General features: G+C 53.7%; 2 protein-coding genes across 5 annotated transcripts; both read left to right on the forward strand.

The window, feature by feature from the left end:
- The first annotated feature begins 1,584 nt into the window (after positions 1-1,584).
- On the forward strand, positions 1,585-7,063 carry DDX41 (DEAD-box helicase 41). Of its 4 annotated transcripts, none has more exons than XM_077895349.1 (17): positions 1,591-1,852; positions 1,934-2,044; positions 2,300-2,459; positions 2,537-2,611; positions 2,743-2,803; positions 2,925-3,061; positions 3,422-3,494; positions 3,602-3,773; positions 3,850-3,986; positions 4,814-4,976; positions 5,151-5,282; positions 5,565-5,636; positions 5,783-5,879; positions 6,018-6,167; positions 6,248-6,319; positions 6,429-6,539; positions 6,711-7,063. In XM_077895349.1, exons 1-17 carry the CDS (start codon positions 1,826-1,828, stop codon positions 6,845-6,847), a joined length of 1,887 nt encoding a protein of 628 aa, XP_077751475.1. In that variant the 5' UTR covers positions 1,591-1,825; the 3' UTR covers positions 6,848-7,063. The 4 variants fall into 4 exon arrangements, 2 of the variants coding, with proteins under 2 accessions (XP_077751475.1, XP_077751476.1); XM_077895350.1 differs by having other exon boundaries at positions 1,595-1,852; positions 3,620-3,773; XR_013378033.1 differs by lacking the exon at positions 6,711-7,063 and having other exon boundaries at positions 1,585-1,852; positions 5,783-5,886; positions 5,997-6,167; positions 6,429-6,497.
- A 141-nt stretch (positions 7,064-7,204) lies between these two features.
- On the forward strand, positions 7,205-14,544 carry DOK3 (docking protein 3). The gene is made up of 5 exons (XM_077895352.1): positions 7,205-9,072; positions 10,054-10,359; positions 13,138-13,237; positions 13,348-13,520; positions 13,638-14,544. Exons 1-5 carry the CDS (start codon positions 9,007-9,009, stop codon positions 14,334-14,336), a joined length of 1,344 nt encoding a protein of 447 aa, XP_077751478.1. The 5' UTR covers positions 7,205-9,006; the 3' UTR covers positions 14,337-14,544.
- The last annotated feature ends 6,076 nt before the right edge of the window (positions 14,545-20,620 follow it).

Raw genomic sequence — 20,620 nt, forward strand, 5'->3', positions numbered from 1 at the left:
CCTGAGCTTATGTGGGGAGCAGTGGAGGCTGTGGCCACACAGTTACTAAGAGCCCTTTATAAGAGTGTCAAGAGCAGAATCAGAGACCATTCCCTCCCCCTTCCTTCCTCCCAGGTTGAACCTCACCATGGGCAGTCAGTGCCAGCTTCCTCTTCTAAAGAAGTTAAAAAGCATCACCCACAGGCTCACAATTCCTGGTCTGTGGCCTTTCCTAATCCCCAAGGAAGTATGCATATGCCCCTGTGAAACCTGTCTCTATGTATTATCTGTGTTCCTCTCTCCCTTCAACTCTTGCACCAGGCTCCTGCCCTGCTGCTGAACTGGCATAAGTATCTAAAATTCTGCCTCATTGTTCAAAAAGTGCATGTCTGATCAAGGAGCTGCTTTACCTACAGAGAAAGACCTGTGGGTGGTATTCAAAGCCATCCATGCCTGGCCTCCCAGCACTTTACTCCAGCCACACCAGATGACCTCAGTCTCCTAGGCCTAGCACCCTCAGGTCTCCTAACTTCTGCTCACATGTTTCCTTCTTTGCAGATTACCTTTCCTTCATTTCCTGCTTATCCTTCACATTCCAGTTGAAAGGCCATTCTTACTATGAGAATCCATTTGCCTGCCTTGTGACATTTCCAAAAGTACTACTTTATCTGTCTTAGAATATTTCTCCTTAACCTCAAGACCTGTTATATTTCTGTCTCAACTAATCCATAAACTCACAAGCCAGGTTTGTGTCTTCTTCATCTTTTATCTGCTTCAGCACTGTGCACAACACCCTGTACATGCTCATAATAAATACATGAATGAAGGAAAAAATTGTAGTGAGGGATCACTCCTCTTTAAAAGTCCCTAGTGATGGGTGCCTGGGTGACTCAGTCCTCAGACTCTTGATTTTGGCTCAGGTCATGATCTCAATGTCATGAGATGGAATCCCGCCTCAGGCTCCATGCTCGGTGTGAAGTCTGCTTGTGCTTAAGATTCTCTCCCTCTGCCTCTGCTCCTCGTTCCTGCTCTCTCTCTCGCTCTCTCAAAACAGGCTCTGGGCCCAACCTAACCTATCCAGCGTTAGCCCTGGCCGCCGCCACCCCATAGCAGTTGGCCACACGATCAGTTTGCTCCTTGAGGAATCTGCACTTGCACACGCCCAGACCCTCACTCCTGCAGGACGCTCAGTCTGAAAGCTCTCCCTTTCCTCCACTCCCTGTTCCGAGAGTCTATACCTCTGGAAGCTCAGAGGCACGTCTCTCCAAAGCCTTCTCTGGTTCCCCAGGCAGTAGCTACTCTAACCTCTGTTGTAGCACAATAATAATCGCTCCGTATGTATGTACACAGACCCTCCGCGAAAAAAGTCACTCGCATTTAGCCCTCAACTATTCTGAAGATCTGTGTCCTCTCACACTGACGAGCTTGCCAGTCAGCTGCGGTGTAAGTCGATTGATTTTTCCACAAGCCACACACGCCCCACCCCCCGCGCCCATGCCCGACATGGACGTGCCGGATGACGTCAGACGCAGATGAGCGGTCTCCACTCAAGAGCCGACCTTTCCCTAGGCTTGGTTTGAGCCTTTAGCGCATGCTCCAAGTCACCCAGCGTCCCATAATGCATTGGCTGACGCCTTGCCCTCGCTCCTGGCAACAAACGAGCCGCCGCGCTGGGGGGACTCCGACAGCGCCCTGCCGGGGCCTCAGGGGCAAGTTTGTCCCTCCGCGCGACCCGGCACTCCGAGGTCGTTGCTAGGCGCCCACGTTCCGCTTCTCCACATCTGATTGGGCTTCACTCAAAAGTTGAGGCGGGGTTTCCCCGGAGCGCGCATGCGTGCAGCGAAGAATGGAGGACTCGGAACCCGAACGGAAGGTAGGAGCGAGGCCAGTGTCCGCGCGGGTGGTCGGCGGCAGTGAAAGCCGGAGCCTGAGCTTTCCTCATGTATATCTGCAGCGGGCTCGCACCGACGAGGTGACTGCTACCGGAAGCCGCTCCGAGACGGAGGATGAAGACGACGAAGAGTACGTGCCTTACGTGCCTTTGCGACAGCGCCGGCAGCTACTGGTGAGGGCCGGGTTTGGAAGAGGAATGAGGGCGTGGGATGGCGGGGGGTGGCCACCAGTGGAGCGAGCTGTCAGTACGTGGGGCCGTGACCCTGCGGCTAGGAGGGACGAACAACCTGACCTGAGGGGTAGGGCAGCTCCACGTCGCAGGGTGCAGGTCCTTCTCCCAGAAGCCAAGATCCTGACATAGGGCCCCTGGGCCCAATGCTTCGTTGTGTCTTGGGCTGGTCTCTGAGGGGCGCTGGTGGAACCTCAGCTCCAGAAGCTACTGCAACGAAGGCGCAAAGGAGCTGCGGAGGAGGAGCAGCAGGACAGCGGCAGCGAGCCCCGGGGAGATGAGGACGACATCCCACTGGGCCCTCAGTCCAACGTCAGCCTCCTGGATCAGCACCAGCACCTCAAAGAGAAGGCTGAAGGTGAGCTGGAAAGCAGCGGGGACGCTCAGCTTGGTGCAGTGCTCCGGTGCCTCTCTGACTTCTGCTGCTTTCCTCAGCCCGCAAGGAGTCTGCCAAGGAGAAGCAACTGAAAGAAGAGGAAAAGATCCTGGAAAGTGTGGCTGAGGGCCGAGGTATGTTTATAGCCAGGGCAGGGTGGGGAGGTAGACTGAGCGTCCTCCCCCAACCTCAGGCATGTTAGTTAAATTTGAAGGGCCTGCTCTGGGAAGCAAGACCCAGCCCTGAGCCACATCTGTCTCCTCAGCCTTGATGTCAGTGAAGGAAATGGCCAAGGGAATCACATACGACGATCCAATCAAAACCAGGTATGTTATTCAGTCTGTAGGAAGGCAGTCACTGTTACTTGGAATGGTATATGGCTGAGGCTGGCAGGGACACCCCAGAGCCAGCTGTGGGCCTCTCTTGACCCCCACCACCTACTCACAGTTGGACACCGCCCCGTTATGTCCTGAGCATGTCTGAAGAGCGGCATGAACGCGTTCGGAAGAAGTACCACATCCTGGTGGAAGGAGATGGTATCCCACCACCCATTAAGAGCTTCAAGGAAATGAAATTTCCTGCAGGTACCTGGGAACTTTGGTAGTCAAACAACTGTGAGGTTGTGTCCCAGCCCCCACTGAGCTCAGCATCTGCAGTGATGGGTCTAGCCAGTAGAAATAGAGGGATTTAGGTTTGAATTTCAGTTGCCCCAAATGTATCTGTTCACTGTCTTCTGCCATTAGGGAGCTTCAGTGGGTAGGTGACATTGGCCTTAAACAGACCTGGGTGCAAACCCTGCCTCTTCTTATGCTAGGTCTTGGACAAGTATTTTTCTCTCTCTTTCTGTGGGGTAACTTGAAGAGGGTAGTGCTAATGTTACAGCTCTACAAGCCTGATAAACTGTCTGTGAGACACAAGGATGATATTGAAGTTCTTTTCCATAGCCATCCTGAGAGGCCTGAAGAAGAAAGGCATCCACCATCCAACACCCATTCAGATCCAGGGCATCCCCACCATGTGAGTATGGACCTGGGGGCCCTGAAGAGGGAGGTGATAGGGAGGAGCGATCACTCGGTGTCCATCTGGAGACTCATTCTCTACATTCTACTGAACCTGATCCTCAGGCCTGTTCTCTCCAACAGTCTATCTGGCCGTGACATGATAGGTATCGCCTTCACGGGTTCAGGGAAGACCCTGGTGTTCACATTGCCTGTCATCATGTTCTGCTTGGAACAAGAAAAGAGATTACCTTTCTCCAAGCGTGAAGGGCCCTACGGACTCATCATCTGCCCCTCGGTAAGATAGATCAGGCTAGAGGGCAGGGCAGAGACAGGACTGCTTTCTGGTGCCAACCTCTGCCCTGTGCCTACAGCGGGAGCTCGCCCGGCAGACCCATGGTATCCTGGAGTATTACTGCCGCCTACTGCAAGAGGACAGCTCCCCACTCCTGCGCTGCGCTCTTTGCATCGGGGGCATGTCTGTCAAAGAGCAGATGGAAACCATTCGACAGTGAGCACAAGCACCCCTACCCTGTGGGCTTCTCCAGAGCCCCTAGACAAGCTAAAGCCCCTAGACAGGCTTTGTTTTAGCTACTCCTAAGACCCTTACAGAAGACCTCTGTGGACCCCTTGTTTTCAAGGAGTTCCTTATCTAATCAGTTGGGGTAGGACAGAAGGCTGTGGTAACGTACTGTGGGAGCACAGCAGATGGAATGAGGTCATCTGGGAAGTCATGAGTCAGGACATTCCTGGCAGAAGACAGAGTTGGGGGACCCAGGGTGTCCAGGAAGGTCAGGGTCATTCCGTGTGACCCATTATGGAGGCTGAGGCACTAGGGCAGGGCTGGATCCATGGCCTTTCCACCTGGTACAGTCCCCCAGAGACAGTGCCAAGGAGACACTGCCCTAGACCAGGCTCTGAGGTAATGGACAGACCAGACACACGTCCTTCTTTCCAAGGCATTCCTGGTCTCAGGGACAATTAGATACAGAAAATATTAATTTAGCCTACCAGAAAAGCGAACCCTTCAACACCTACAGAGGGAGCTGTGAGAGCACCAACTGTGGCCTATGTGGAGATCAGGACAGCCCTCCTTGGGGGCAAGGGGAATGACCTTGAAGAGGGAAAGGTGTGCTAGGCAGAGTTGATCATTGCTGGGGAGGAGCTCTGGAAGGCTGCAGCCTCTTCCAGAAGAGCTGTGTTTTGCAAGTAGGAGAGGGTGATAGAAGTGATAAGGAGAGAGGAAGGAGGCCAGAGGGCAAAATGAGCAGAATGCCAACACTTAAGTGCAAGGACGGGCAGGTAGCCCTGATCTCAGGGCCTCTTCTTGATCCCCAGTGGTGTGCACATGATGGTGGCCACCCCTGGGCGCCTCATGGATCTGCTGCAGAAGAAGATGGTCAGCCTAGATATCTGCCGCTACCTGGCTCTGGATGAAGCTGACCGCATGATTGACATGGGTTTCGAGGGCGACATCCGCACCATCTTCTCCTACTTCAAGGTGCCCATCCCAGCCTGGCTGGGGCATCCCTGCCCCCAGCACAAAACATTCAGCCATGGCAGGCCCTGAGGCCTGGCACTACCCACCTACTGGCCCTGCACTGGGGGGCTTCATCCCAGCTACTTGGCCTTCCCAGGCCTTACCTGCCCTCAGTTTTAGCCCTCTCTTCCTCAGGGCCAGCGTCAGACCCTGCTCTTCAGTGCCACCATGCCTAAGAAAATTCAGAACTTTGCCAAGAGTGCCCTAGTAAAGCCTGTCACAATCAACGTGGGGCGTGCTGGGGCCGCCAGCCTGGATGTCATCCAGGTGGGCAAGCGCTCCTAATGAGTAGAGTCTCACTCGTGAGGGTTGGATCTGGCTAGGTCTCATAAAAACTCTTGGAGTAGGGTTGAGGGGCCACCTTGTGGGCACCGAGGGTTTCATTCAAAGCCCCAGCCCTTAGCAGGAAGCATTCTTAGGGCGGCCAGCCCTTTATAGCAGGAAGCTTCTGGTATCCTACTGGCCAGGATTGGGGGCCCAGGCACTATGACTGAGCCATGGCTGGTGAGCCCATTCAAGGCCCACCTGACCTGACTCCTGTGGTGGCAGGAGGTGGAATATGTCAAGGAAGAGGCCAAGATGGTATACCTGCTTGAGTGCCTACAGAAGACACCCCCACCCGTAAGTGCAGCCAGCCAGCCTGGCCTAGGATCCCTGGGATAAGGGGAGGGGGTGGTGGGCGCAACATGCGCAACAATGCTGGAGAGAAGGTCGGGCATGCCCTGTTGGAGTCCACCCTCATGACTGAAGCTGGCCTACCTGGACAGGTGCTCATCTTTGCAGAGAAGAAGGCAGATGTCGATGCCATCCACGAATACCTGCTGCTGAAAGGGGTCGAGGCAGTGGCCATCCATGGGGGCAAAGGTCAGGGGTTAGTGCATTCCTAGGCATAGGTTTTGCTGCCATTGCTGCCCCTCACCTAATCTCTTTCCCTGCCCAGTGGGCCTACCACTACTCCCCAGTCTCCTGTTACTCTAACAGCTCCTGCCTAACCCTCCACAGACCAGGAGGAACGGACAAAAGCCATCGAGGCATTCCGGGAGGGCAAGAAGGATGTCCTGGTGGCCACAGACGTAGCCTCCAAGGGCCTGGACTTCCCTGCCATCCAGCATGTCATAAATTATGACATGCCTGAGGAGATCGAGAACTACGGTGGGGAGCTCGGGGTCAAGGGTGTGGGCTAGGCCCCCAGACCCTGGACAGTAGGCCAGAGGCTCTATTCCTCTCTGCAGTGCATCGTATCGGCCGTACCGGGCGCTCAGGAAACACAGGCATCGCAACCACTTTCATCAACAAGGCCTGTGGTAAGGCTGCCATCAGGGCCACCTCAGCTGTTCCCTGGGTCCTCTGCCTGTGGCTACCCAGGTCCTGGCTGCAGGCCACAGAGTTCCTAATACCCTAATACCCCCACAGATGAGTCGGTGCTGATGGACCTCAAAGCCCTGCTGCTGGAGGCTAAGCAGAAGGTGCCTCCTGTGCTACAAGTGCTGCACTGCGGGGATGAGTCCATGCTGGACATTGGAGGTGACTGTGGGCTGGGAGACGCTGGTCCAGTGGGGGAGTTAGGGGGAACACCATAAAACAGGTCCATGCTGCACATCATAGGACTTGGGGGAGGGATCTAATGGGAAACCAAAGTCTGGGGTGTGGTGCCTGGTCCTGCAATCACGCGGACTCTCATCCTTGTGTCCCCAGGAGAGCGTGGCTGTGCCTTTTGTGGGGGCCTGGGCCATCGAATCACTGACTGCCCCAAACTCGAGGCTATGCAGACCAAGCAGGTCAGCAACATCGGCCGCAAGGACTACCTGGCCCACAGCTCCATGGACTTCTGAGCCATCTGTCGTCCCTTGTCTCTGAGAGGCTTCAGTCTCCAGCTACCAACCACATACACCAGCCCCCTGGACAAAAAGCCAGCATCCTTGGCCCAGCTGGCCTGGGCTGGGCCAGGCTGGGCCTGGCTGCCTGCTCCCTGTGTCCCCCAGAATTACTATTTTTGTTCCCCTTTACCCCAGGCTATCATTAAAGCACAAGCCCCTGGTCTCAGCCCAGCCCTGCCTCTGTGTTTCGCTGCCTGATCCCTGCTTCCTGGGCAGCTCTCACCCTCTGACCTCCATAGCCCCTCCAACTCAGGGAACTAGTATCTCCCACCACTACTGCCAACACTGGGCCTGCTGGGTCTTAGTTGTAGGAAGGGCCATGTAGCTGGGGCCCCCTGCTGGGAACTCTGGGTATGACCTCTGGGCTAGCTGTATTTGTGACTAAAGGAGAGACTGCATTGGTGGGCCAAGGGGAAATGGTTGGGTTTTCTGGTCTCTGGTTGGCTCTTATAATCTCCAACCTTGCCCCAGCCTCCCCCTTCCTGTCTGTTGTATGAAGCTCCTGGGGCCCCTTGGGAGGCGACTTCCTGCCTCAGCCCCCCTGCCCATTTGCCAGTGCACACTGCCCACAGCCCACAGACTGCCAGTAGAGAATTCTCTATTCCCCTTGCTGAGAGGCCAGCAGATGCCACAGGACTGCTATTCAGGCCACTAGCACTCGGTGACCTCACTCTGTGTCCAGCTCCCTGCTGGGCTCAGGATCCAAGCAATCCAGGCAAACACCTGTTGGGAAGCTCCTAGGTAAGTGGGAGAGACAGGAGATAGGAATAATTGGGGGTGGCAGCAGGAGACTCCTGGCAAATGGAGTAGGATGTCAGCATCTGGCGAGGGACAGGCAGAGGAAGAGCCACTAGCAGCACATGCTGTATCCCAGCAGGACAGCCATTGCTCAAGTCACAGTTTGTCACTTTGTGTTTGGCCTTAGGCAAGTTACTTAATGTTTCTGAGCCTCGATTTCCTCATCATTGAAATGCAATGAGAATGCAAAGGACAGGGTGTCCTAATGCTGGAGCTCAAGGCTGCTCAGGCTGCAATGGACACAAAGCCAGGTGGGCAGGCCCTTGGAAAAGATTTCCTGCTGACACCCCACATGTGACCCTAAATGGTATTACTCAGCCTGGTTACCCATGCTTTTGTAAAAGCGACATTGAATGACATGAGGCTGTCCCCAGAATTCAGACTCATAGCCCCAATAGTAGCCTCTAGCAAGGTGAGGCAAAAAAAGATGCCTGGCAACAAGCAAAGTTTAAAAAGAGTATGTGAGCTCTCCAGGACCCACTGGGGGCATGCCACCCATACATGACCGGGCCATGCTGCGAGGACCGGAGTTCACTGATTGGGCCCTTGTGCACAGCAAAAGTGAGAAAGTGGGGCCTCCCAGGGTTAGAGGCAGCCCAGCGATCAAGTTGAACAGTGGTAAGGGGTTCCCTGGAGGCACTGGGCTGAGGCAATTGGAGGCCGGAACAGGGCACCTTGGGTGCCACGCTGAGGAGCCCAGGCTATGCCCCAGCGCAGGGGGGCAGTCGGGAAAGGCTTGGGAAGGGGAAAGATGGGTTGGTTTGGGCTCGGTTGAAAGGACCACAGTGGGACAGTGGTTCAAAGGGGATATAATGAACAGGGATGTAAAGACGGGACCAAGTGAATATTAGAAACAGTTCTAAAATAAGCAGAGCGGGACTGAGGCTCAAGAGAAAAAGCAAGGAACTGGCCAGTCTGGCTAGAGGGGGGTCCTGGGGCAGGGACGGGGCTGTGGGAATATCAGGCGCTGGGGTATACAGCTGCCCTGCACAGAAGAGAGGTCAGAGCATATGACTCACAGTCAGCTGACCCAGGTACAGGCCTAGGTCATCTGCTCTCCAGTAGTCTGAGGCCCCTGCCAGGCCCACGTGAGCATATGGGGCCGCGGGACCCAGAGGAAGGTATATGTGACGTCCCCACCCCCTATCCTACCTCCTTTACTGAAGACGGACTCCCCTCCCCCCAGCCCTGCAGCTGCCTCTCTGAACAGAGGGAGGGGGAAGTGGCCAGAAGGGGAAGTGTGAGGAGTTCCCCTCTGGCCTGTCACCAGTCTCCTCAGGCCCTCAGAGTGGCAGTCCTGAGGCCTGGCAGCGGCCATGGAGCCTCTGGAGACTCCCATCAAGGACGGCATCCTCTACCAGCAGCACGTCAAGTTCGGCAAGGTGGGGACCCTGGCTGCCCAGCAGCTGCCCAGGGCGGTAGGCCTCTGGCCCAGCCTCAGCCCACCAAGACCTGGGAGAATGGGGAAGGGAGTCAGGGTGGGTGACCCAACCAAGGTGCTGGGGAATAGAACAGAGCCCCATTCTCAGCTTGAGTGGGTTGGGCTGAGTGGGCCTTTATGAGAGCCAGCCCTGTTCAAGGATGGGGAAGCCAAGAGTGGGGAGGATCTAAGAATCCAAACCTTGGGGCAGGGCTGAGCTGAGAAGCTGACTGACCTGATAGCCTTCCGCCCCATGTTGTAGAGGCACCAAGGCCCCTGTAGAGAAGGCTGGAGGCTTAGTTGGAGGATCCCTCCGACCCCACCCCACATAGGAGGGCTCAGTCCCTATAGCCCTGTTATGGGACATAGTTGGGGAGTTTACGTCTCCCCAGGCAGGAGGCCCTGCACCCTCATAGCTCAGCTGCAGCTGCTGCCCAGGGAGATAAACAGTCTATTTCCTTTGCTTTATGCTATTTGCATGTTTCCTTCCTTGCCATCATGAGACTGAGGCCTCCTTCCTGGCTCAGTCCTTGTCCCATGGTCCAAAGGGACCTGTTCTTTGGTGAGGAAGGGAGTAGGGGCACCAACATAATGATAGTATCAGGTGGTCTGCTTTAACTACTAGATACTTCAGAGACATAACCCAGTAGAAGCCCCAACTTTGTGTACTCTTAGTTTTTTGAGATGGGGGTACTAGTGCTCCTGGAGGTCAAAGGCAATTGGTGGGGTGGATTTGAACCCACAGCTGCCTGGCCCCAAGCACAGACTCTTCCCCCTGCTGGTCTGACCTTGGCAAGGCCTCCTTCTCTATGGCCCTGAGGATCTGAGGGAAGCAGAGGCCAGCCTGAGTGGCCAGGAACATTTGCTGAGCAGTTTGTGCTGAGCTGAGCTACAGGGAGAACTGCCACTCAAGGGTCTTTTCCCCCATCTTCACCTCCCACAGAAGTCCTGGCGGAAGGTATGGGGTCTGCTGTATGCAGGAGGACCATCAGGTGTGGCACGGCTGGAGAGCTGGGATGTCCGGGATGGTGGCCTGGGGCCAGCAGGCGACAGGTCTGCAGGACCCTGCCGGCGTGGGGAACGGCGGGTCATCCGCCTGGCTGACTGCGTGTCTGTGCTGCCTGCTGATGGTGAGAGCTGCCCCAAAGATACTGGTGCCTTCCTGCTCACCACCACAGAGCGAAGCCACTTACTGGCTGCCCAGCATCGCCAGGAATGGATGGGCCCCATCTGCCAGCTGGCCTTCCAGGTGAGCATAAGGCGGTTGGGCAGGGCATCCGGGGCCAGAAGTGGACTACCTGATACCCCCACCTTGTTCATCTCCGTGGTCACTCACATCCTGGCACTCAGCTAGTACCTGCCAAGGACCCACAAGCCTAAGGAAATAGCCCCCTAAATCCATAGAATGAATCTCACATGGCCATTCATGCTGTGGAGAAAATGAAAGGCTGGTGGGACCAGGAATGAATGGTGGGTTGTTAGATGGGAAGGCCTCTTCGGAAGGGGCAGTAAGCCCAAGTCCTCAAGGACAAATAAGAACTCACCAAGCAAAGATCTGAGGCAAGGGTGATCCGGACACTGAGGCCTGAGGAATATCCTGAACGGTTGGAGTAGCAAGGGCAAAGGCCCTGAAGCAGGGAAAAGTTTGGTATATCAAAGAGGTGGAAAGGCCACCATGCCTGGAGGGTAAGGAGTGGGGAGGGAGCCTAGGAGGAGGCAAAGTTGGAGAGTTTGGTGGGAACCAGCTGAAACTACTTTGGGCCACATTTGGAGTTTGGGGTCTTATTCTGAGAGGAGAAGCCTTTGGAGGAAGTTTTTGGGAGCCAGGGACTGAAAGCTTTAAAGTTTCATAGAGGGATTCCTGGGTGGCTCAGCGATTTAGCGGCTGCCTTAGGCCCAGGGCGAGATCCTGGAGTCCTGGGATCAAGTCCTATGTCGGGCTCCCTGTGTGGAGCCTGCTTCTCCCTCTGCCTGTGTCTCTGCCTCTCTGTGTCTCTCATGAATGAATAAATAAAAATCTTTGAAAAATAAAATAAAAAAATAAAGCTTCATAGAGTCTATTATGGACCAAAAGGAAATGAGCCTAGTTCCTCAAAAAGTTAAACATAGAGTTACCGTATGACCCAGCAATTCCACTGGTAGGTGTATACCCAAGAGAATTGAAACAGGTGTTCAAACAGAGCTTGTATGAGAATGCTCAGAGCAGCATTAATCACAATGACTCAAAGGTGCTATTAACTGATGAATGGTACACCAAATGTATTCTATCCATACAAAAGAATATTACCTGACCATAAAAAAAAAAAAAAAAAAGAATGAGGTACTGATACATGCTAACACCATTAATGAACCTGGAGAACATCATGCTAATTAAAAGGAGCCATACACAAAAGACCATATATTTGTATGATTCTATTTATGTGAAACACCCAGAATAGGCAAATCTATAGGGAAAGCAGCTTAGTGGCTGCCAGGGGCTAGGAAGGGGGAGTGGGTAGTGACTGCTGATGGATTTTAATGTGGAATGATAAAAAAAAAAAAAATTCTGGAACTAGGGGCCCCTGGGTGGCTCAGTTGGTTAAGCGTCTGCCTTTGGATCAGGTCATGATCCCCGGGTCCTGGGATGGAGCCCTGAACCCTGCATGTCAGGCTACCTGCTCAGCAGGCAGGAAGTCGGCTTCTCCCTCTGCCCCTCCCCCCGCTTGTGCTCTCTCTTTCTATCATAAATAAATAAATAAATAAATAAATAAATAAATAAATAAATTTTTTAAGAATTCTGGAACTAGAGCAGGCCCGGTGGTGCAGCAGTTTAGCACCGCCTGCAGCCCGGAGTGTGATCCTGGAGACCGGCGATCAAGTCCTATGTTGGGCTCCCTGCATGGAGCCTGCTTCTCCCTCTGCCTGTGTCTCTGCCTCTCTCTCTCTCTCTCTCTGTGACTATCATAAATAAAAAAAAAAAAAAAAAAAAAAAAAAAACGAGAGAGAGAGAGAGGCAGAGACACAGGCAGAGGGAGAAGCAGGCTCCATGCACCAGGAGCCCGACGTGGGATTCGATCCCGGGTCTCCAGGATCACGCCCTGGACCAAAGGCAGGTGCCAAACCGCTGTGCCACCCAGGGATCCCTCTCTTTTTTTTTTTTTTAAAGATTTTATTTATTTATTCATGAGAGACACAGAGAGAGAGAAGCAGAGACACAGGCAGGGGAAGAAGCAGGCTCCAAGCAGGGAGCCCGACGTGGGACTCGATCCCCGGACTCCAGGACCACGCCCTGGGTCGACGGCAGGTGCCAAACTGCTGAACCACCCAGAGATCCCCTCTCTCTCTCTCTCTGAATGAATATATATATATATATATTTTTTAATTCTGGAACTAGATAAAGGTGACCATTGCACAATCTTGTGATTATACTAAAACCACTAAATTGTATACTTTCAAATGGGTTAAATGGTAAATTTTACATTGTGTATTTTACCACAGTATTTTACATTTAAAAAAAAAAAAAAGGAAATGAACAGGAGCAAAAGAGCAAGGAGACCAGTGAGGAAGCTGTTGCACGTGACCCTGGCCATACTACCATGGGCCAACATGGTTATGGTGGAAGTGCTGATAGTCAGAGCTCAGAGGATGTAAGGGGATGAGGGGCTGGGAAGGGGAGATGGTGAAAGAGGCCTGGATGGAGTAGCCGTTCACTCACGCGCGTCCCACCCCTCTATCACTCCAAGCTATTAGGGACACACACCGGCAGGCATAGCCCCTGGCCAAGCACACATGCAATGGGCTTGTCCTCTTATGTGCCCCTACTTTACAACTCATGGCACCCTCAATGGGGAGCCTGGGGGGTTGCAGGTGGGGAAACAGAGGGGTGCCCAGGGTCATGCAGTGTGTCACAGGCAGAACTGGCAGTGGCACCCAGGTCTCTGGATGTCCTTGCTTGTCCTGGAGTCCTAGGTTACTGGCCCCGGGGACAGGATGTGGAAAGAGGAATGAGGGTGAGGGCTCTAACTTCTGACCTTGTCTCATTCTCCAGGGCACAGGGGAGTGTTCCTCGGGACCAGGAGAGGTAGAAGCTTCCAAGAGGGGCTTGGTCCCCATGGAAGAGAATTCCATCTACTCCTCCTGGCAGGAAGGTGAGTCAGAGAGGTGCAGGGGCAGCCTCAGCTATCCTGCAGCCAGGGCTGGGACCTGTGGGGAACCCACGTGGCTATACCTGATGCCCTCGCCACCCTCCTGCCTGCAGTGGGTGAGTTTCCAGTGGTGGTGCAGAGGACCGAGGCTGCCACCCGCTGCCAGTTGAAGGGGCCCCACCTCCTAGTGCTAGGCCAAGACGCCATCCAGCTGAGGGAGCCCTCCAACCCCCAGGCCCTCTACACCTGGCCTTACCACTTCCTGCGCAAGTTCGGCTCTGACAAGGTGAGGTGCCGGGCAGCCACCCTATTCTGCTGGCCCTGCTTGGGAGGGTGGCAGGTTGAGGGGTGCCCAGGTCCCTCTGCCACTAACCCACCCATACCACCCCAACCCTGTGTCCAGGGCATGTTCTCCTTTGAAGCTGGACGCCGCTGTGACTCGGGTGAGGGTCTCTTCGCCTTCAGCAGCCCCCGAGCCCTCGACCTGTGCAGGGCTGTGGCCACTGCCATTGCTCGCCAGCGGGAAAGGCTGCCAGAGCTGGCTGGCCCCCGGCCCTGTCCTCTGCCTCGGGCCATCTCCCTGCCCTCCCTGGACCCACCAGGAGAGCTGCGGGAGGTGCCCCCAGGCCTTGAGTTACAAAGCTCCCGCAGGGTGCGCCTGGCTGAGCCCGGCCCCCAGAGCCTGCCCCTACTGCTGAGCCCAGCACCCCAAGATGAGCCACCATCTGGGCTCTATGCATCAGTGTGCAAACGGGCCAGTGGGCCCCCAAGCAATGCCGAGCACCTCTATGAGAACCTAGGCATGCTGGAGGCAGGCCCCATGCTGCCCAGGGATAGGGACCCCGAGCAGGAGGGTCCCAGCCACCGCAGCCCCCTGGCCAGCCCTATCTACCACAACAGTGAGGACCTGGGCTGGCCTGGCTCCACCCAAGACAGCAGCCTGGAGGCCCAGTACCGGCGGCTGCTGGAACTGGAGCTGGGCGACAGTGATGAAGCTGGGGCCTCCAGTCGTCCCAGTGTTCACTCAGGCTTCAAGGCCAAGCTGGTGACGCTGTTGAGCCGAGAGCGGAAAAAGGGCCCTGCCCCCTGTGACCGGCCATGAAAGCCCTTGATGGCTCTGCAACAGCAGGAGAGAAAGGTGCTCTGCTGTCCCTGGGCCAGGGCAAACAATGGACATCCAGAACACACCCCCACATCCACTCTGGCCTGTGGGGATGAGGCAAGCAGGCTGGGGAGGACCTCTCGTGTATCCTGCCAGCCCCTCAGTGTACAGTGTACAGATTTGCTGGTAATAAAACCTCCCAGCTCTGCTCTTGGTTCCATCTTGTAGCTCACAGTATATAGCTTCTCACTTCAGCTCTTCGCAGTGGCACTCACCGATCACACAGACACACACCTTCACTCGCGTGCATTGTAGCAAACATCAGTGCCCTGTACTGGGTTCTGGGAACACACACAGCCTGGATGTGACCTCTGTGACTCATGTGCTCAAGTCCACTTGCACAGATGGGTGGGATGCAGGTCATTATGACCCATGTAGTCCTGTGCAACAAAAATGACTGGGACAATAAAGCAGGAGGGAAAATTGGGCTCGCCAATGAATGAGGTGCCCTCTGAATTAAGTGTGAAGGGCAGGCAGGGCCTTACCAGGTGGGCAGCAAGCTCCAGGTCTTCCCTGGCTGACAGTGGGTTATGCACTGGCCCAGAGATGAATGGAAAAGCATGGTCACAGAGGACACCCAGGGGCTGAAAGGGAGTTGGTGGCCAAGCATGAGGGTCTGACCATCCTGCGGTGAACGAGCTTAGTCTCATCCTCAGCAGAGAGAGAGATTATGTTAAGAGCAGTGTGGAAAACAAATTTGAGGGGGCCCAACTGGAGACCAAGTAGCCTGAGCTGGGGAGGAGGTAGTGGGTGGGTGGATGGGGAAAGGGTAGGTGGAAGGAACTTCAAAGATTTGCCCCACCAAAACACCTGCTCCCCACTAAGGCTCAAAAATGTGTAGACAGTTCTGGAGAACCTCAGGCCTCAGTCTCCTCAACTGCCAAGGACAGAAGTCAAATTACCCATCAGGCATTCCTTTTTTTTTTTTTTTTTTAATTTTATTTATTTATGATAGTCATACAGAGAGAAAGAGAGGCAGAGACATAGGCAGAGGGAGAAGCAGGCTCCATGCACTGGGAGCCCGATGTGGGATTTGATCCCGGGTCTCGAGGATCGCGCCCTGGGCCAAAGGCAGGCGCCAAACCGCTGCGCCACCCAGGGATCCCCCCACCAGGCATTCCTTAGAGTTTTACTGCATGCCTGCTTTGTGCCAGGCACTGGGGACACAGCCATATTCAAGACAGCGAGGTCCTTTTGTTTTTGTGTTTTGTTTTGTTTGGTTGTTTTTTAGAGAAAAAGTGCATGTGAGCAGGGTGGTAGATGGGCAGAGGGAGAGGGAGACAGAGAATCCTCAGCAGGCTCCATGCTCAGCTGCCTCAACTCAGGGCTGGATCTTGTGACCCTGAGATCAGGACCTGAGCAGAAATCAAGAGTTGGGCGCTGAACCCACCCAGCCACCCTGGTACCCCATAAGACTGAGGTTCTGTTCTCGAGGACCTCACATTCCAGAGGGAGATAAAGCAAGTCTCTTGAAGACTGTAGTGCCCTCATGGTAGTCCTGCCACCATCCCTGAGGCCTCCATGCACAGAAACATCATGCCCCCAGGAATCTTGCCCCCAGCCCCTTGACCACAACTCTGCCTTAGCAGTCCATGCCAATAGCACATCCTGAACCTCTTTATGACAGTGCCACTCCGTCTTCACCATCTTATTTCCCCTTTTTTTTTTTCTTCACCATCTTATTTCCAAGCATCCACCTCTGGCCACCTCCTTTATTCCTTCCAGCCTACTTCCTCTAGCTGGCCCATAAAGTTCCGCCTCAGCTACACTGACCTCCATGACCCTTTCCTTCCCATCGGTGCAGTTGCTGTCTGCCATACCATCCTTGTCTGACTTCGATTCTTTGCCCCACCGATGGAGCAACCCCCTGGTGTTCCTCTCTTCTTCTGTCTTATCTGTCTGGCAAAGTGCTCAGCCTCAGGTAAACCCAGCTCCCCTCCATGCCTGCACCCTGGCAACGGCCATGCCCAGAGAACTTCACATAACCGGGCTGACCATATTCTCTCATGCTGTGATCTTAAAGCTCAGATAAACAGCCTCTCCCAAGAGACCCTACATCCCAGAGTGGGTTTTTCCCTTCCCGAGACCTTCTCACTTTCTCCTCTCCATCCCTACCCGTTCTCATCTCAAAGAAATCCTAGAGAAATCACAGCTGACAGAAGTGAACACCCACAACCTCCCACCACCACTCCACTGACTAGTGCACCAGCAGCCACACTGTCTCCCTCCAGCCAGACAATGACAGAAGTGTCTGCTCCACAGCCGGCAAGCCCTGACCCCAGTGCCTCTCCCAGCTTAGCAAACTGAGCCATCCCCTCCCCTCAGCCCATAAATCCCACCACCATCATCCTTTCCAGCAGCATGCAAACATGCTCCATAATTTCACATCTATTTTTCTTTTTTAAGATTTTATTTATTTGATGGGGAGCGAGAGAGCACAAGCAGGGGGAGAGGGAGAAGCAGACTTCCCGTTGAGCAGGGAGCCCAGATGATGCAGGGGCTCGATCCCAGGATCCCGGGATCATGACCTGAGTCAAAAGCAGATGCTTAACCACCTGAGGGCCCCCCGGCCCCCCAATTTCACATCTTTAAAGGAAACTTTTGACCTCTCCTGCTTCAGCCACCTCCCTGTTCCCTTTTCCTCATCACAGTGAAACTCCTCAAAAGAGTCGTTGATTGCTTTCATTTCCACTTTCTCCTACTCTCCCTTTAGCCAACTCAAGTCTCCCCATGGTCCCCACTGATCCATTACATCGCTCTTATTGGGATCATCAACTTGCTTCGTCCCCAAAACAAAAGCAACATGGCCTCCCCAACTTCTCAGCAGCGCTTGACATCCCTTCTTAAAACACCATCTTCACCTGATTTTCCTCCCTCCTCACGAATCTCTCCTTTCCAGCTTCTGCTGGCTCCTTGCTTGCTAGAGTTGCTAGAGTTCTGCCTGGGGCTCTGGCTTCAGACACAGTGCAGCTCAACCCTGGCTCCACACAGAATCACCTGGAGCTTTTTTAAAAATGCTCACAACTGGGCCTGCATTCAAGGGCTGAGATTTCATCGGTCTAGGTGAGGCCTGGGCACCAGTGTCCAGTTTTTCAATCTCCCAGATGATTCTGGCATGAGTCCAAGGTGGAGAACCATTGCCCTAAGTGAGGCAATTCTGTCTCCAGATCTCACAGACCATCTAAATGCTCACAACTCCCAAAGGTATATCTCAGCACAGACCTGTCTCCCTGAACTCCAGATTTAAGAATCCAACTGCACACTAGACTTCTGGAGGTCTGAAAGACTTCTCCAAATGCAATGTGTGAAAGGAGTTGTGGGCAGTGGGGTTCTGTGCAGTGCTGACCACAGAGAGAAAAGTTTGGATGGATGTTGTTGTTAGAGTCATGGGAAGGTAGATTTTGGCCCCACTTAAGCGGGGGAATGTCTTCTCTATGACAGGGAGAGTCTTCCCGTGATCTATCAGGCTGCCTGCCATAAAGCAAGCTGAGATCAGGAAGCTCCCGTCAGGTTGGCTGCAGCAAGGACCCCACTACCCCACAGGGCAAGCCAGCCCTTCACAGCCCAGTAAATCCCAGGACACACTGAAGGTCACCCAGAGAATTAGGGTCATGGCCAGAACTGGAACCTAGGACTCCGGGTCTCTGGTCTGGCATGCTTTTGTATTACAGATCCAAGCCCCTTTGGTTTATGGCAGTTTTTGTGAGATTCCAATCAGCCTATAAAAGAGAAAGTCTGTGGGGCAGCCTCGGTAGCCCAGCGGTTTAGTACTGCCCTCAGCCCGGGGTGTGATCCTGGAGACCCAGGATAGAGTCCCACGTCAGGCTCCCTGCATGGAGCCTGCTTCTCCCTCTGCCTGTGTCTCTGCATCTCTCTCTCTCTCTGTCTCTCTCTGTGTCTGTCATGAATAAATAAATAAAATCTTAAAAAGAGAGAGAGAGAGAGAGAAAGTCTGCAAATCTCCAGGATTCTAGGGCCTCATCCTGGAGGTGCAGGTGTTGTGGACACTAGAGGGCACTGTGTCCTAGCCTGGGGCCTATTCCTCCCCTTGGGCTGCGGTTGCAGGGAACATTGGTGGCTTCATTCAGGCCTGAGCCTTGCACAAGCCAAGGAATGGGACCCTAGGGTCATCTGCTGGAGGACTGCCAGGACCCCCAGGCTGCCACTTGTTCCTTACTATTTGCTGCTTCACTTTCTCCATCCTCCCTTCATCTGTCATTCACATCCACTGTGTATAGGCACTGGGGGAAATGGTGGACAAGACAGACAAGTCCCTGCTCTAATGGGACTGACATTCTAATGAGGACAAAAGACAATGAAGAAACAAGCACCTGATATGTCAGATGGTGGTAAGTGCTACAGGGAAAAATAAAGCAGGGTAAGGGACTAAGTGCCCAATGTGAGTGACGTGTCAAGGGGCTATTGTTTTAGATAGGATGATCAGGGAAGGCCCCTTGGAGGAGGCAACACTTGAATAAAGTGAGAGAGCATGTTGTTCAGATATCAGGGGAAACTCTTCCAAGCAGAAGGAGCTATAACTGCAAAGTCCCTGAGGCAGGAACAGCAAGGAGGCCAGAGTGACTGGAGTAGAGTGAGCAAGGAGGAGAGTGGTAGGAAGTAGATCCAGCTTATTAATGTCATGTACATCTTAAGGACCTTAGTTTTATTTCAAGTGCAACGTGAGCCCACTGGAATGCTAAAAGCTGAGGGTGACATGGTGTGATCTCTGCTTTAAAAATATCACCTTAGCTGCTGCATGGACTCTGGATTAGGTAAGGGTGGAAGGAGGAAGATCTTTTAGGAGACTGTTAAGGTGTCCAGCACAAGACAAATGGCTGAGACAACAGTTTACAGCAGTGACCAGATATGGAACATATTCTCTAGGTAGAATTTGCAGAATCTAGGGTAGAACAGAGAAGGGAAAGATAATGTCATAGTTGATGCTGGATCAGGTGGATGAATGGTGATGCCATTTACTAAGGTGAGGAAGAAGTTAGAGAGGTGGAAAATCACAGGTTTAAATTAGGATATAATGAATCGAGATATCTAGACCTCTACACAGAGGTTGGATAGGATGTCGGATATCAGAGCCTGGAATTTGGGGAGAGAGGTCAAGACTGGGCATGTAACTTGGGAGTCCTTAGCATATAGGTGTTATTGATAGTCACAGGACGAGATGGAATCCCAGTGAATGAATGTAGTCAGGGAACAGAACATCTCATGGTCACGTTAGGAGGCAGATGCGGAGCTGCCAAAGGAGGTGGAGAAGGAATAGCCAGCGGCACAAGGAGGTCTGAAGCCAGGGGCAGGGGAAAGGCACCTGAACCAGTGCTACTCCCAGGCAGGGTAAAAGGACAGCTGAGAAATCCCCACTGACTTGGTACCCTTGAGGTCACTGGAGACCATGAGAAGAGGGAATTAATTCAGAGGACTGGTGGAAACAATGGCCTGACTGGAGCAAGTTCAAGAAAGAGCAGGAGGAAAGCAAATGCAGACAGGGTTATAGACAACTCCTTTGAGAAATTTTACTCTCTAAAGGAGTAGAATAAAAGAGCAGTATTTGGAGGGGAGGTGGAGTCAAGAGAGGATTTCTTTTTCTTTTTTGTTTTTTTATGATAGTCACAGAGAGAGAGAGAGAGAGAGGCAGAGACACAGGCAGAGGGAGAAGCAGGCTCCATGCACCGGGAGCCCGACGTGGGACTCGATACCCGATCTCCGGGATCGCGCCCTGGGCCAAAGGCAGGCGCCAAACCGCTGCGCCACCCAGGGATCCCAAGAGAGGACTTCTTTAAAGATAACTTTTTAAAAAAGATTTTACTTATTCATGAGAGACACACAGAGAGAAACAGAGGGAGAAGCAGGCTCCCTGCGGGGAGTCCGATGTGGGACTCAATCGGTCGGGGACTCCAGGCAGGATCAGGACCTGGGTGGAAGGCAGAGGCTCAACGACTGAGCCACCCAGGCGTCCCTTTAAAGATAACTTTTCCAGAAGTTTGTGTAGTGGGAGGAATGACGCAGGAGGAGAGGATAATGTGATGACGGCAGAGTGCGGAGAAGAGCAGCAACCATGCCCTAGAGGGAGCTGAGGGGTCGACGCCCACTCACTCACCCACACCCTGCTGTTTCTGCTCAGTTTTCCCTGCCACCTGTGCTAGCTGCCCGGGATGACCTTAGTGACAAAGTGGGGACTCTGACACCCCTGCTAAAGTCGTCCTGTTACATCC

Source organism: Canis aureus, chromosome 4, assembly GCF_053574225.1.
Source record: "Canis aureus isolate CA01 chromosome 4, VMU_Caureus_v.1.0, whole genome shotgun sequence".
Lineage (NCBI taxonomy): Eukaryota > Metazoa > Chordata > Mammalia > Carnivora > Canidae > Canis > Canis aureus.

Coding starts and splice junctions, on each gene's coding strand:
- DOK3 (XM_077895352.1), top strand. CDS start 9,007: ATGGAGCCTCTGGAGACTCCCATCAAGGACGGCATCCTCTACCAGCAG. Junction 10,360..13,137: donor TCTGCCAGCTGGCCTTCCAG/GTGAGCATAAGG, acceptor CTCATTCTCCAG/GGCACAGGGGAGTGTTCCTC. Junction 13,238..13,347: donor CTACTCCTCCTGGCAGGAAG/GTGAGTCAGAGA, acceptor TCCTGCCTGCAG/TGGGTGAGTTTCCAGTGGTG.
- DDX41 (XM_077895349.1), top strand. CDS start 1,826: ATGGAGGACTCGGAACCCGAACGGAAG. Junction 5,283..5,564: donor CCAGCCTGGATGTCATCCAG/GTGGGCAAGCGC, acceptor CTGTGGTGGCAG/GAGGTGGAATATGTCAAGGA. Junction 6,168..6,247: donor TGAGGAGATCGAGAACTACG/GTGGGGAGCTCG, acceptor TCCTCTCTGCAG/TGCATCGTATCGGCCGTACC.